We start from the raw sequence: 15,987 nt of genomic DNA, 5'->3' as shown, positions 1-15,987 counted from the left end.
TTCAGGTCATTGGAGAGCGCGCCATTCTAAATACATCTATAAATAACTGTAGTACATGAAAGAACGCTCTGCCTTCTACATGCAATGATGCTAAACACACTAAATGCATTTCCAAACAAATGCAAGTTGCTGGTTTTTCATTAGTGAGATCAACCTAAATTCCATTTTTATAAAGGAGTTATAAAAGAATAAGCTAATGCCAAGTGTAACAGATGTGTCAGTAAAGAATCTTCTGCCCTTCTGCTTCTTTTAGTTGTCCTATTCGTTTTGCAGGTGACCACTGGGGTAAAAAGGAACATCATCTTACAGCTTCATCCATACATTGGATGGAGACGTAGGTATCCAAAGTTCCAGACCTCTATGATATTTGCACATCTCTCTTAGGTAACAACGAGGAAAACCACGAGGAAAGCAACTTTATAAATATGAAGGCAAAAAAACCCCCAAAACAACCCACCTTGAAAAAAGCAAAATAACATTCTGGATATAGCAGAGAAGATGATAAATGGTATGAACTTTTCACAACACTTTAAAAATAAAACAGCATTATTCAAAGGCAATGGAATTGGAAAAAGCAGCAACAATACATCATGAGACATGGAATCATCTAAAAGAAGCAGTCATGGACATAAGCCACACAGAGGATTTCTTTTCTTACTTGCACAAGTATCTTGAGGGGTTTGAAAGGTCTTTCACCATGAAGCACTCGCCTCCATTCACACAGAAAGTTTTCTCCTTCTCTGCACACTTGACAAGATGGCTTGTCCCAGTGGTAGATGTAGATGTGGCTGGATAAAAGATAAAGAAGGGGAAAGGTTTATACCCATCTTTCCCTCTTCTAAGCAGCCTTTAATCTTAAATTCTCTTAAAAGGAAGAGTTCATATAAGATACGGCGTACTCCACTAAACTTTCAGGCTTAATAAACAACAGGAAAGACGTTAAGTACTTTCTGGGTGTAATTAAATATAATAAAATTATAAAAGGGTAATTATAGTTAATTAATTGAATTATAATTAAATAGGCAACAGGTTCAACATTTCTTATAACTAATACTTTATCTTCTAAGGAAGCTGGAAAAGAGAACATCTATTGTCATTAAGAAAAATACATTTTCCAGGAAGGCTCAAAAATAATGACATAAATTCACATCAGTGCAAATGAATGTAGATATCAATTTTTAATGGCAAGTAATTAATAAAATTATTTTATTTTGAAATTACGTGATATATGTGTATGGACTTGATATTTTTTAGACATAATGTATAGCAAAGAAAAATACAAGGTGGCTTATTTGTTCCTAATGAAAAAAATATTAATTGAGCATGTATTAATGTACAGATCAGGGGGCATTCTGTTCAAAATTTCCATTCTATTCTAATTTCTACTCAGAAGAATATTATTGAATGTCTGATTGCCATCACGCTTCTGAAGAAATACAAAGACAGTCTAACATTGCTGCAAATGTAGAATAAAGCACTGCAAAATTCATCCATTCTGAAGTAGGAGTAGAAACAAGTTTTAATTTTGCGTTGCAACATCTTCACGTGATAAATCTGATCATTCACTTGCCTTCAATCTTCACAGTTATTGGAAAGTCAGGCTGACACTGATTGCTCCACCATTAGGTGCAGGGATTAAAGGAAGCCAAAGTCCTGAGACTGTAAGAGCATTTAGTCTCAGAACTTCTCCCCACTTACAGTATTGGGAGCACCTTAAACACTGCTCAGTCTCAACCCCAAACAGTCTAAGTCACAGCATAATGTTTATCACTGACATTATCAGGATGAAATGTAAAACCAACGTGTCCAGCCAATGAAGATTCTATTTACCCTCCCGGGGTAGGGAGAGTCCATCTTCAGACATAAGTTTTTCTCGTTGATTATCTGACTCATTCTTAGTGACTTTTAATTCTTTGTCTTCCTTATCAATTTCTATGTTATGATCTGCGTGTGAAACTCAGATGCCCTTGTTTATTTTATTTGACCTGTCGTATTTTTCCATTTTCTCCTGCCTTTCTTTTTCGTTTCCTTCACAAGCGCACATTTTGCTTTGACATTTAACCTAATTGTGACCCTAACTCGGCTTGATTTTTACTCTACCTGATTGAAATACCGAGCATCTGATTATTCAGTTTCTAAACGACTCGAGGCCTTTCTTGTCTCTTATTCTCCTGTCTAAGGCATGTCTGGGACCATTTCTCTGTTCTCACCATGGCTTTCAGGAGGAACAGCAAAGGACAGTCAAAATGATTTGCCCTTTGGAGACATCTGGTTCAAATCCCATCTCCTACTAGCTTTGTGTCCTTGAGTAAGTCACCTAGCCATCCAGATGGTCAATTTTCCCATTTAGAAAACAGGGTAAGGGGACTCTTACAGGACTCTTATAGAGGTAAAAGGAATTGGCACAAAACTGGCACCCGATGAATAATAGCAGGTATGGTTACTGAAAAAGTAGGGAAGAATCTTAATTTTGCTATCTATCAATCAGAGGTAAAATCTGATAACAGAAATCTGAAGATTTCAAAGAGGCATGCTTTCCTTGAATCATTATAATGGGTAATTAAGAACTGGGTCAATTTTCAAATTATTCCAACACAAAGTCCTTTTCAGAATGCATTTCCAGATGTCCAGCTCAGGTCTACAAACCCAAGCAGAAGAACCAGGGAGAGAGAGCAGAGAGGTGATGTTACCCTCTGCCAGCAGCTACACTTTTACCATCTTTATCAGGAAGAGGGGAAACATAACTTGCATCCTTTGGTCTATAAAATCATAGAGTAGACAATTTCTACACATCACTTAGCACAGATTTTAACATAATACTATATCTTCACGTGAAAAACTGTTTACTTAGGTGCTATGGATATTTTCATCCGTGGCGACTGCTTGTAAAAAAATACTAGGAGGGAGTTTGTCTTAAAGGTTTTGTGCTTACGAGTTTCAACTGCTGACAGGGATCTACGGGATGACAAATTGGGCAGACTATTTTTGCCAAGGGGACCACCTGCAGTGTTCTGTCACCATCGTTCCTGCAAAGGAGCTCTGAGCCTCAAGCAGACCCCAGTGGTCCCTGAATCCCTGACAGGCTGCTAAGAATTACCCCTCATCCAAACTGGACAGCAAACACTGCAGCAGGCTCTTTCAGGACAAACGCTGAGGCTTTTATTAAAAACAACAAAACCAGCCCCCTCCTCGCCAAAGCAGACCCTCCATATTCACTGCAAACTTACAATGAAAATTAGCTGTGACAGAAACGAGATAGAAACATCATACCTATTCCTTGGATTTTCTGATCTTGTGTTATCAAATAAGTAGGATTAAGAAATGTGGGTTAAAACTAGCAACAATCCCTTTTTTTCAGTCCTTTAAAAGTAATTTTTCTTGACATGATTACCCTGCAGCTCTGAGCTTTGACACATTCATTTGAAAAATTCTTAGATCATGACTAGACACTAGGAATGGGATAGTTGATAATAAAATAATTCTTGGAGAAAATGAAGTAGCAACTCTCTTACATGTCATGGACTGTGCTGCTTTTATCCTTTAGTAGCAGCGAAAACAAAAATGATCATGGAATTGCAAAGCAGCAGTTAACTCCCAGGTGACACAAAGTGTGGACCAACTGGGTACAGCTGTTCTGAACCAACAGCCAAACACAGGAATACGTTGTAATTGTCAGAAGAACCTGGATCTGGATGGTGATATACGCACCTTTCAGATTTTTGCCAAGTTTCCTTATATATTCTCCTTAGTTGACCGCAGTGCACAGTCAGCCCTGAGCACATCTATAAATTTTGCAGTGATATCCTTTCTCTTTGGCCTATATACGCTGTAGTGCTAAGTCAGTTTCCGTTTGGTAATTCTGCCAGAATTTAATGGAACAGACAAAGCAGGTTCTCAAACCAAACTGTGGAAACAGCATTCTTTCTGGGGGAGCTGGCAGGAGTTTATCAGGGGTAAAGCTAACAGTTTTGGCAACAGAATGTGCTTTTGATATATAAAAGATGAACTTCATAGCTGCTCCCGGCAGTAGGTAACATAGATCTCACTCATTCAGTCCTTAATAGAAACTGCTTCCCTCTGCTTTGTAACTAGTTTGTCATAATCTGGGAGTTGGTCAACTTCTAGTAAGTGCTAAGTGGACAGCAATTAGGAACAGTGATAAGTGTGACTTCATTACTTTTACGTTTATCATTTATATGAACGTTTTATCCCAAACACACTTTACTTGGGATGTTACCAATTACAAAATTATAAGGAAGAAAGTATAAGTACAGCAGTTAGTTTGTTACTAGAGAATTTCTTCCGAGTGTTTTACTCTCCACCCCGTCTGTCTTGGTAGTATAGATCAGGACTAATGACCATTCCGGGGAAGTCTGAACAGTTCTCTGACTTAGCCAAGGATTTGGACACTAAGATTACCATTTAAAGATTCCCCAGGGGGCTTCTCTGGTGGCGCAGTGGTTGAGAGTCCGCCTGCCGATGCAGGGGACACGGGTTTGTGCCCCGATCCGGGAAGATCCCACATGCCGCGGAGTGGCCGGGCCCGTGAGCCACGGCCGCTGAGCCTGCGCGTCCGGAGCCTGGGCTCCGCAACGGGAGAGGCCACAACAGTGAGAGGCCCGCGTACCGCAAAAAAAAAAAGATTTCCCAAATCCTGCACCAGGAAATAGGACTCCCTCCTTTCTAGCTTTCCCTCCCTTCCCTAACCCTTCTCTTCCCTCCCACCCTCCTTCCCTCCCTCCCTTCTTTTTTCTTTCCTTTCACAGTTCTTTAATGACCGCCTATTACACGCGAGGCATAATAATAACAACTAAAGTTACTGGGGTTGAAAATTGTAAGACTGTAAACAATTCTCCCTAAAAGGAGATCTTTATAGAGGAAATGTAGTGAAATGACCCTGGAGTTAGCTGAGAAGAATCAGGGGGCCAAGGCACAATTTTGCCAATTACTAGCTGCGGGGCTCTGGTCCAGCTACCTGCCTCAGTATACTCTGCTGCAAAAATGAGGTATCGCAGGGTTGCTGCAGAGTTTGATAAAACACTTTGTCAGTTGCAAAACTGCACACAAATAGAGGATATGTTTCATTACTGACGGCGTAAATACGGAACAAAGAGAAGCAAAAACATTTCTGTCCAGACACTGTAAGTACATATAATCAAGTCTCGAATGTTGCTTCTTAGCAAATGATTCTTCTACAAAATGTGAAGAGATGGTCTGATTTGGAGGGGTAACCACTGAATGATCGCAAAGCATCAAGTAAATATCAATAATTTAACTGCTTCAAAACCACTGTCAATAATTTATACCCATTCAATTGGCTTACAAAATAAAACTGAAGAACAATTTGAGTTAAAAGAAAAAGAAGCTATCTTAAATGTGTAATTATTTTCAACTGTCCAGATCCACACAATTCTCTAATATTTCTTTAAAAATTTTTTTTATTGAAGTATAGTTGATTTACAATATCATGTAAGTTTCACGTGTAATTTTCTAATACTTCTGACTGAGCTTCCAAGTTACATGAATTCACTGTATTTATAATCTTGTGTGTTATTGTAACAGTTTAAAAACTGTATTTAAAAATAGCACGATGTCCACAGAACATGGGCCGTAGTATAAACTTTGTTTATAACTCAGCATTTTGGAAATCACGTACTACTGCACACTTTAGTAAATACGCAGAATAAAACTTTGAGGAGTAACTGAGTGTTCTCTGCTCATGACTCAGTATTTTCCCATGGAGTCACACAGTATTTCCTATAGAATGCCAGCCTTTTTCTGCTCAGAGACAGGCTAAAAAGAAAATAATGCTGGAAAGGACAGTTCCCTTTCTTGCTTGTGTTAAGTGGTGTTTTCCTTATCAGTGAAGTAGACAGCACTAACAGACCAGGGCCATTACACAAATGCAAACGACTGATAAGAAGCCAGTCTCTTCTCCTTTGACAATTAGCAGGAATTAGTATGTGTACAGTGTTTACCCCAAGAAGCAATCATTAGCTCCTATCTTCCCTGAGCGAATGAGCCCTGACTAGGAGTTTTTAGGACAATTCTTAACGATTTACTTGCAGAAGATTAAATCACTCTCTGAAGTTTTCTCAATAACATATACAAATATTAACAATTTTTATATTCTAACATGAAACTGTCAATCGCTACAAAGTTGTAGGATTTTTAAAAAAATCCTTACCTGTGATATCTTCCATGGCTAAGTATTTAGAAATCTACATGCATTCCTGCTCTTTGATTTCCCAGTTTAAAAAAAAAAATCTGAAATTATTATTCTTGCTCAGAATATAGCTCCTCAGCAATTATGTACCAGAGCACTTTGAACTTCTACTGGGAAGAAATGCTTATGTGGTTCCTGAAAATGACGCTCTGGCTCAGAAGCTGGGCAGGACAAGCCATGCCACCTAATGCAGCTTCTATAGATGCCAACGGAAGGACGGGGGAGGCATTAGTTCTCCAAAGATAAATCCAGAGCCAGACTCAGAACCACTAAAGCATCACCATTCTGGGTTGGCATTTTTTTGCAAGTAGTAATTCAATCCGTTGCTGAATAGCAAATAGGTACTTGAGAAAAAAATGACAGAAGATCAGAGAAACCCATCCTGACTTGGAGGTTCCCAGAGCCCATCTCCTTGGCCTCTCCTCTACTGAACTCTGCTATAGAAACAAACAGGGAAGCCAGGGAAGAACCATCACGAGACCAGAAATGGAACCAGAACTTTCTAAAGTAGAATTAGGGCATCTCAATTCATGGACCTCAGGACTTGGTAATACGGTAGATTACCTACAAGGTGAGAGTCTGTCCAAAGAATAAGCCGACACCAAGGGCTGGTGGAGGTTAACTGGTTTAAGTAGTGAACTTGAGCTTTGGCATCATAACACACATACAATGGTAGACCCAAAAGAATCTTCACATATTGTATAATTTACCCCATATTGAAAAAGAGGATACAGATCATCTCAAAAGAACAGTTCTGCAGTCTTTCAGCAAATACCTCCAGCTAAAAATTCACAAAAGTGTACAGGCTGCCCAAGGGCACATAAGCGAATGTGGACATGCTTGTTTTCTGTTGTCTTATATGTAATGTATGTAAGACATATAAGACACTGTTCAGTGGGGCTGAAGTAGGTTAACAGGATTGCCTTTAGATCCCTCCCTCCCTTACAAGCTCTCAGGGCAGACCCTAATATTTTTTCTGCCTTCTTCAGCAGAATGAAAAGTGACCCTTGGGTGTTTCTCCTCATAAAACAAAATTCTAATTTTTGTTGTAACACTGAGCTCATTTGTAGCTAAACAGAAAGGAGATCCTAAGTTCCCAGCAGTTGCTGAGCAAATGCTTTGGTGTCATTAGATAGTGTTCTCCTTAGAAAAATAAAAATTGTCAACAAAGGTTATTTTTCAAACACAGAAGTGGCTATTTTTTTTTCTTTTTTTCTGACAGCACATTTCACTCATGACACAGTGTAATCATTCTAGTCTACTACTTCTTAGAGCAACATGTCAATGGCATAAATGTCTTCTAGGATGTCTTAGCTTTTCTAAAGAAGAAGGAGTCTCCTCCCACAGTGGATGGCTGGCCAGGCGGTTACAAGAAAGCGACATTTTCTTCCTTACAAAGCCAATAATCTTCTCTTAGCTAAGAAGCCAGCTACAGAAATACAGTTCTGCTATATATTTTCTACTAATCACTGACAGTTTTATTTGAGTATAAAATTTCCATAGCCAGAAGTCAACGAACTTTCAAGCTGTTCCTTGAATCTTTTCCTGTCAACACGTATTCTAAAAGAGTAAGATTCATCTAGCCTACAAAGCAAATATTAGCAGTCAGCTGACTGGCTTAATTTGATATATTTATAGACCTCATCAGGCTAAAGGTAGAAGGGGCACATTCTTTACTGTATTCTGCACATTTTATCAGTATCAATTTGGTTGGGAGAAGGTCATGTCAATGTAGAAAATGTTAACCTGTCATTTTCCAAATTAGTCAAAAGTTTGAAGCATCATACAGAACTCATCAAAACAAAGGGAACTGATTAAGGATTCAGTTACTCGGCGAGCTGCTGAAATTACCATGTGACATTTAATGACATAGGTTAATTTATTCATCAACCAAAATACACTTAGAAATGAAAGTAGACAGAAGGTCAAAAGATAGAAACTATGAGACAAATTCATTACCTTATTCATCAAATTAAAAAAAAATCATGGCACATCAAAAATAAAAGCCATATGGTCATTTCAATAAATAGAGAATCAACATTGATGAGATTGAAAATCAACTTCTCTAAAACTATCCACAAAGTATTCTTACCCCCAAAGATCAAATCTGAATTTAATCAAGCACCCAGATACAGCTACTAATTTACAGGAAGAACACAGGTCAGAGGAACATATAAAAGAACACCATGGGATGCAATCAGCAAAGCCCAATCTATGAAGAACTCTACAGGGCAAATAACCTGATTTCTTAAGAAAAAATTAAAAGAAGATAAAAAGACAAATAGAGCTAGAGCTAGAGACAGACCAAAGGGTGAGAGAAAAGAAAAACCTAAAATACAGACATTAAAAAGAGTTGCAATTAAACCAATTGCAATGAATGAAACTTATTTGGATCCTGATGTAAGAGGAAATCTGATCACTGATTACAAAGGGTTATCATTAATTGGTATATGTGTCATATACTACCCAAAGCAACCTACTGATTCAGTGCAAGCCCTATCAAACTACCACTGGCATTTTTCACAAAACTAGAACAAAAAATGTCACAATTTGTCTGGAAACACAAAAGACCCTGAATAGCCAAAGCAATCTTGAGAAAGAAAAACAGAGCTGGAGGAATCAGGTTCCCTGACTTCAGACTATACTACAAAGCTACAGTAATCAAGACAGTATGGTACTGGGTACAAAAACAAAAATATAGATCAATGGAACAGGACAGAAAACCCAGAGATAAACCCACGCACATATGGTCACCTTATCTTTGATAAAGGAGGCAAGAATATACAGCGGAGAAAACACAGCCTCTTCAATAAGTGGTGCTGGGAAAACTGGACAGCTGCATGTAAAAGAATGAAACTAGAACACCCCCTAACACCATACACAAAAATAAACTCAAAATGGATTAAAGACCTAAATGTAAGGCCAGACACTCTAAAACTCTTAGAGGAAAACATAGGCAGAGCACTCTATGACACAAATCACAGTAAGATCCTTTTTGACCCACCTCCTAGAGAAATGGAAATAAAAACAAAAATAAACAAATGGGGCCTAATGAAACTTCAAACCTTTTGCACAGCAAAGGAAACCATAAACAAGACGAGAAGACAACCCTCAGAATGGGAGAAAATACTTGCAAACGAAGCAACCGACAAAGGATTAATCTCCAAAATATACAGGCAGCTCATGCAGCTCAACATCAAAAAAGGAAACAACCTAATCCCAAAATGGGCAGAACACCTAAATAGACATTTCTCCCAAGAAGATATACAGATTGCCAACAAACACATGAAAGGATGCTCAACATCCCTAATCATTAGAGAAAGGAAAGTCAAAACTACAATGAGGTATCACCTCACACCGGTCAGAATTGCATCATCAAAAAATCTACAAACAATAAATGCTGGAGAGGGTGTGGAGAAAAGGGAACACCCTTGCACTGTTGGTGGGAATGTAAATTGACACAGCCACTGTGGAGAACACTATGGAGGTTCCTTAAAAAACTAAAAATAGAACTACCATACAACCTAGCAATCCCACTACTGGGCATATACCCCGAGAAAACCATAATTCAAAAAGAGTCATGTACCACAATGTTCATTGCAGCACTATTTACAATAGCCAGGACATGGAAGCAACCTAAGTGTCCATCAACAGATGAATGGATAAAGAAAATGTGGCACATATATACAATGGAATATTACTCAGCCATAAAAAGAAACGAAATTGAGTTATTTGTAGTGAGGTGGATGGACCTAGAGTCTGTCATTCCAAGTGCTGTAAGTCAGAAAGAGAAAAATAAATACCATATGCTAACACATATATATGGAATCTAAAAAAAAAAAGAAAAGAAAGGTTCTGATGAACCTAGAGGCAGGACAGGAATAAAGACGCAGACATAGAGAATGGACTTGAGGACACGGGGAGGGGGAAGGGTAAGCTGGGACGAAGTGAGAGAATGGCATTGACATATATACACTATTAAATGTAAAATAGATAGCTAGTGGGAAGCAGCCACATAGCACAGGGAGATGAGCTTAGTGCTTCGTGACCACCTAGAGGGATGGGATGGGGAGGGTGGGAGGGAGACACAAGAGGGAGGGGATATGGGGATATATGTATACATATAGCTGATTCACTTTGTTGTAAAGCAGGAACTAACACAACATTGTAAAGCAATTATACTCCAATAAAGATGTTCAAAAAAATTGGTATATATGTCAAATGCATTATGGTTATGTTTAAAAATAGCCCTTATCTTTCAGAGGTACATGCTGAAATACTTATACATTGAATAATAAGATGTCTGGGATTTACTTCAAAATAGTAAGAGGGAAGGGAAGTGAGTGAAATCAGGATAAAACAAAACTGATAACTGCTGAACTGGATGATGGCTCCATGGAAATTTGTTATATCATTCTTTGTACTTTCATACGTTCAATATGCATGTTTAAATTTATATATATATGTACATGTTTTAATATATCCCTACATACATTTAAAACTTAAAAATGCAAAAATATCAATTTCAGCTGTTTCAAAACATGTCATTATAAAGTGGAATTAGAATGATACTGTATGCAACCTAAAGATGCTGACTGTTAGCCACCAATCTAAATCATACTTAACCCTGAAACTCTTGGAGGGGTGGTTTCCTTAATATCAAGAACAATATCAATATCCTTTATAACAACATCCTTTATAACAATATCCATTTCCTTAATATCAAGAACAAGCCAAGAATGGTGACTACTGGTGCTACTATTTAACACTGCTCTGAAAGTTCTAGCCAATGCAACAAGACAGGAATAACAAATTGTGGTACAACTGTAGGAAATGAGGAGATAAAATAAGCACTATTAGAAGATGATATGATTGGATACCAGTATTACCTAGCAAGAAAACCTAATAAAATAAAAGGATTATATTCACAACAGCAATAGGAACTATAAATCATTTAGGTCAGCTAGGTGTGGACCTAACAATAAATATGCAGAATAGGAGATACTTTCAAAGGGTAATATATTAAGAAGGGGAACTGGGTCTGTGCTTGGGGTAGAAGAAGGCATTATATTAAAGGGAAAAGCAAATGAATTTATGGAGGTAGAACAATGAATGTCACGTTCAGTGAAAGGTAGTAGTTCAGTTTGGGAGATGGATCATAAATAGGGAGGTGAAGTTAATGAGGCTATAAAATAATAATACATCCATATTAAAGAAGCCCTTGGCAATCTGGCTGGAATTAATATTTAATCTGTAGGTCATGGACAGAGTTGGGTTTTTGCTTACGGCTGTGATTAATAAAATTAACGGTCTATTCTATAGCCTTTGGAAAGGGAGAAAAATGGAGATGAGACCAGTGAAGAAGCTGACACAAAGGTCTAGATGAGAAAGGAAGATTGCTCAAACTAGCCCAGTAATGATGGGAGAGGAATCAGCGCCATAGTGAAGAATTAACACTACTTTGTATTCATATACATTAAAATTAAGCAAGAACTAAATGCTGGGGTTTGTATTTCACACCTCGTATTGCACCTTTTTCTAAGGCATTCAAACTGCCTAACACACGTTTCCTCTTTATTCTTCACACTATCTAGGATATACCCAGGATATTATTAGACAGAGGAACTGCGGGCCATTCTCAATACTCAAGAGTCATTGGTAAAATTAAAATGTCAAGTCTTGTAGCCACAACTACATGACTAACGCTTTCCTAATTTAACTATACCACGTCTGTTGATATAAAGGAACCCACGACGAGCAGACAGTATCATAGTTGGCCTGAAATCCTAAGTTACACAGATGATCAAGGTAGTGATATTCCTAAAAGTTATGAAAGCATCTCCCTGACAGGAAATGATTCCCGACAAATCATTTTAAGTAATCTATATTTTCAGTGTCGTGCATAAAGGCACCTCTATAGAAGTATAGAAAAAAAAAAATGGAGTCCAGACAACGCAGACACCATCTTGGAGCCAGGCCTCTTTGATCAGTGGATCTGTAACACAACAAGCTTGAAGAATATTCCTTAGAAAGGCACCTTTGCAGCTCTAAAACCCCAGACAGTCCATTGTTACACACCATTTAGCCAAGTTACAGCAATTCTGTGTTTGTGTGATGGCTGTAGACATAAAGAGCCAAGCTCTGGTTCCATAAGTTCAGCATTTTCCTCACTGAGGCCAAAGGCTGCTGCGTATAAAGGAATGAAGCCGTAAAAGTATGTTCAGAACATAAGAATCTTGCTCTCTAACACTTGGCTAATTTCAGTGTGTGTATTTTCCCAGAACTCCCTGGAGTTCCTTGTTCCCAGGTTTGTGATCAGAATAGCAAAACAAACCTCTCTGTAAGAGGATGTGTCATAAAATGTGTATCTGCAGTTTTTAGGGTCCTAGCACAAATTCTATGTCACCAAATAACACACAGAAACCTAACTGTTTTCAATACCGCTATTGCCATTTACACGTGGCAAATCTGAACAGGAATAAAACAAGGTTTCCAAAACACAAATAACTTTATTTACTTATTTATTTTTCTTCAGCATTTTTTTAATTGAAGTATAGTTGATTTACAATGCTGTGTTAATTTCTGCTGTACAGCAAAGTGATTCAGTTATACATATATATATTCTTTTTTTATATTCTTTTTCATTATGGTTTATCATAGGGTACTGCATATAGTTCCCTGTGCTATACAGTAGGGCCTTGTTGTTTATCCATTCTATATATAAAAGCTTACATCTGCTAACCCCAAACTCCCACTCCATCCCTCCCCCAAACCCCCTCCCCGTTGGCAACCACAAGTCTGTTCTCTATGTCTGTGATTCTGTTTCTGTTTCATAGATAGGTTCATTTGGAAAACACACATAACTTTAAATGCTTCATCTCAAGAAAGCTTTTTGCCCTGCCCCGCAGAGGACCAGCTGGTCTCATAATACTTAGCTCATCACAGGTCTTGTTTTTCTAAAGAACATATTCTTTTTAGGTTAGACGTGGGGATGGGGATGGGGGAGGAAATATGACAGTCAAATCCTGTGCCTTTACAGGAACTGGGCCAAAATTATAAATTAACCTTGACTACATTATCCCTAAAGAAGCTCTCTTCAAGCCTTGGGGTTTTTGTGGTGTTTTGTTTTCAATTTCTGGGCCTCGACACCCAAGCTGAACAGACACCTGTTTTTCTACTGTTGCCATTAAACCTTGTTGTTCAATGAAAAAGGAAACAGACAGGTGCACACTTTGAACTTTTTCCAAAGTACACAATATTTTTTTAAAAACTGGAGCCATGTGTTCAGTGTCTTACTGTCATCATCTGGTCTAGCTGTTTTATATATCTACACCGTTCACTTGTTGGAAAAACTCAATGGGAATCAACATCCTGCTTACAGGGAAACCAAAAAGGGCATGCTGAAGTATGTCATGAAAGAAAGGTGGAGTAGAGGTCAAGGTCTTATCTAAGTTGTCTGGCCATTTCCCTGCACTGCCAGAAACAAGGCAGAATATTAAGAAGGTCCATATGTAGAATCTTAGTTATAATTTATTAGTTTTTTTTTTCCTGGCATTGATATATCTATCTGTGTATATGGACTAATAAAACACTTCCATCTCCTGAAGCTATAATAATTCAGAATGGCTGAGGTCTTCCCCCCTTTCAAATACAAACCATTTCTGTAGACAGTGCAAGTCTGTGTTTAATACAGATCTTTGTTCTTTCCATCCATTACTAAGGTGCTTCATATTCAAACACGGATGAGGGAAGACAGTGTAAAGCAGGGAAGTGGGGCTGTGTGGCACATCAGCTGTAAGGGAACCACGGCTCTACAAAGCCACCCCAAGGGGCTTCCCTGGTGGCGCGGTGGTTGAGAGTCCGCCTGCCGATGCAGGGGACACGGGTTCGTGCCCCGGTCCGGGAGGATCCCACATGCCGCGGAGCGGCTGGGCCCGTGAGCCATGGCCGCTGGGCCTGCGCGTCCGGAGCCTGTGCTCCGCAACGGGAGAGGGAGAGGCCACAACAGTGAGAGGCCCGCGTACCAAAAAAAAAAAAAAAAAAAAAAAAAAAAAAAGCCACTCTAAAATCAAAGCAGGCAGAACCCAATTCTTGGCCAGGTCCACTTTGCCAGTTTAATTCCCCTAGGGTTCCTGCAGAACAGCCAAATGTCTTCAGCTGAGATCTGTCATTTATGCAAAAGCTTTTAAGAAGTCAAACACTTTCCAAGACCCACTAGCAAATCTAGTGAGAATCTGCATTGCTCTTCTGCTCACACAGGCATTGCCAACACCTAGTGAGAATTCTCCAGTTCAGTAACTACTGAATCCAGCGACTACCGTAATGGTGAGACACAGGCAGTGTTAGGATTCTGAACCCCACTATGGGAGAGTTCACAGACGACAGGCAAGTTCTGGTTATGTTTCTTAGTAGAAACGAGGCTTCCTAGGCTGTGGAGATCTTATTACTAAGAAGAAACCAGACCTCGGACCCTATTCTTTGAAAAGACCTGTTTGATTCATGGCTTTTCCCTTAAGGACGCCTTACTTCTGAAGAACAGTGAAAACCAGAATGCTTTTGTTCAAAGAGTCAGAGATTTTTTTCTTGATTACACACCTTTCTGGTGTGTTGGATGCTCAATCTCAGGGATGTAAATGTCTTCATAGAGATCAGCTCCAGATGGGTGATCTTTTCTGTTGAGAAACTCGCTTCTCCCTGCACCTTAATGCCTAATGTTCTATACCCAAAACTAGAGCGCTTAAATTTTTCTCAAAGTCTGAAGAACTCAGGCAAGTGAGTCATAGTTCTACAGATGCCACACAAGTTCCTGGAATTAAATGGTGATAATGAAAAAAGGATCTTAATTAGAAGACAGATGTTGTTAGAACTCAGTAATCCTTCACTGCCCCTTCACACTGTTTTCCATTAAAAGGTTATCAGAACCTGTCAAATGGTTACATGGATCCATCACAGCCACTAGATTAGGCCTGAAGTGCATGCTTGGGAAGCTAACTCTACTTGCCAGAGCACTCTGTGTGTATGTGCGCGTGTGCTCGCACACGTGTGTGCGTCTGTGACTACAGCTTTCCTTCCTTAGAAAATCAAACTGCACTCTGTTACCCATTGGCTTAAAGCCTGCTTTATATTCTTAGATTTGTTTTGTAGAAAAAAAGTGACAGGAACTGAAGGATTCATTGGTAAATAAGGATGGAGGCTATTTTGTCCTTAACGCAATCTCACCACTCCTGGAATCAAAGCTCTTTCCCTCTTGGGCCTTAATAAGGGCCCAAGATATCCCATGATTCCCCCCCATTTTTGCTTCCTAGACTTCTTGTTGCTTTTTGTTTAATCAGTTGACATTAGTTCATCATAAAGCCAAGTGTAATTTTAAGCAGACTGAATAAAAACGAATTCATTATTTACCAATATTACTAAAATATATGATTATTCTTTAAAGTATTTCAAATTCAATTTTATCCTTTGCCAAATTCAATCCTCCAATATCAAGTATCCACCTAGTGATTTTGCCTGTTTTCATTTTTTGTTTGTTTTCAGCATTTGAAGACCATTTCATCTGTGAATTATTTTAGTTGTAAATAACAAATTTTAGTTGCTCAAAGGTGAACAAGCAGAACACATGGATGAACAGATGGAAATTGTAAGTGAATGCATAGTGTCAAAATATTTCTTCTAAAGTCAGAACTAGGCATTGGCAAATCCACAGTAATAACCACAGAAAACGTTGGCCATGCATATCTTTAAAATAAAAAAAACCTTACCCA

General features: G+C 38.6%; 1 protein-coding gene across 12 annotated transcripts in view; it reads right to left on the bottom strand.

Moving 5' to 3' along the window:
- NRG1 (neuregulin 1) overlaps nt 1-15,987 on the bottom strand; it is a 1,032,964-nt gene that overhangs the window by 35,574 nt on the left and 981,403 nt on the right. For 11 of the 12 annotated variants that reach the window (XM_032618343.1, XM_032618353.1, XM_032618349.1 and 8 more), the window contains one exon: nt 659-788. In XM_032618343.1, the coding sequence (XP_032474234.1) occupies nt 659-788 (130 nt within the window). Of the gene's footprint in view, nt 1-658; nt 789-15,987 lie in introns of those variants that run through there. The other variant, XM_032618354.1, reaches the window with a different exon arrangement.

The sequence above is a fragment of the Phocoena sinus genome, chromosome 21 (assembly GCF_008692025.1).
Source record: "Phocoena sinus isolate mPhoSin1 chromosome 21, mPhoSin1.pri, whole genome shotgun sequence".
Lineage (NCBI taxonomy): Eukaryota > Metazoa > Chordata > Mammalia > Artiodactyla > Phocoenidae > Phocoena > Phocoena sinus.
The sequence above is the reverse complement of the archived record's forward strand: the minus strand, read 5'-3'. Positions and strand labels throughout refer to the sequence as shown.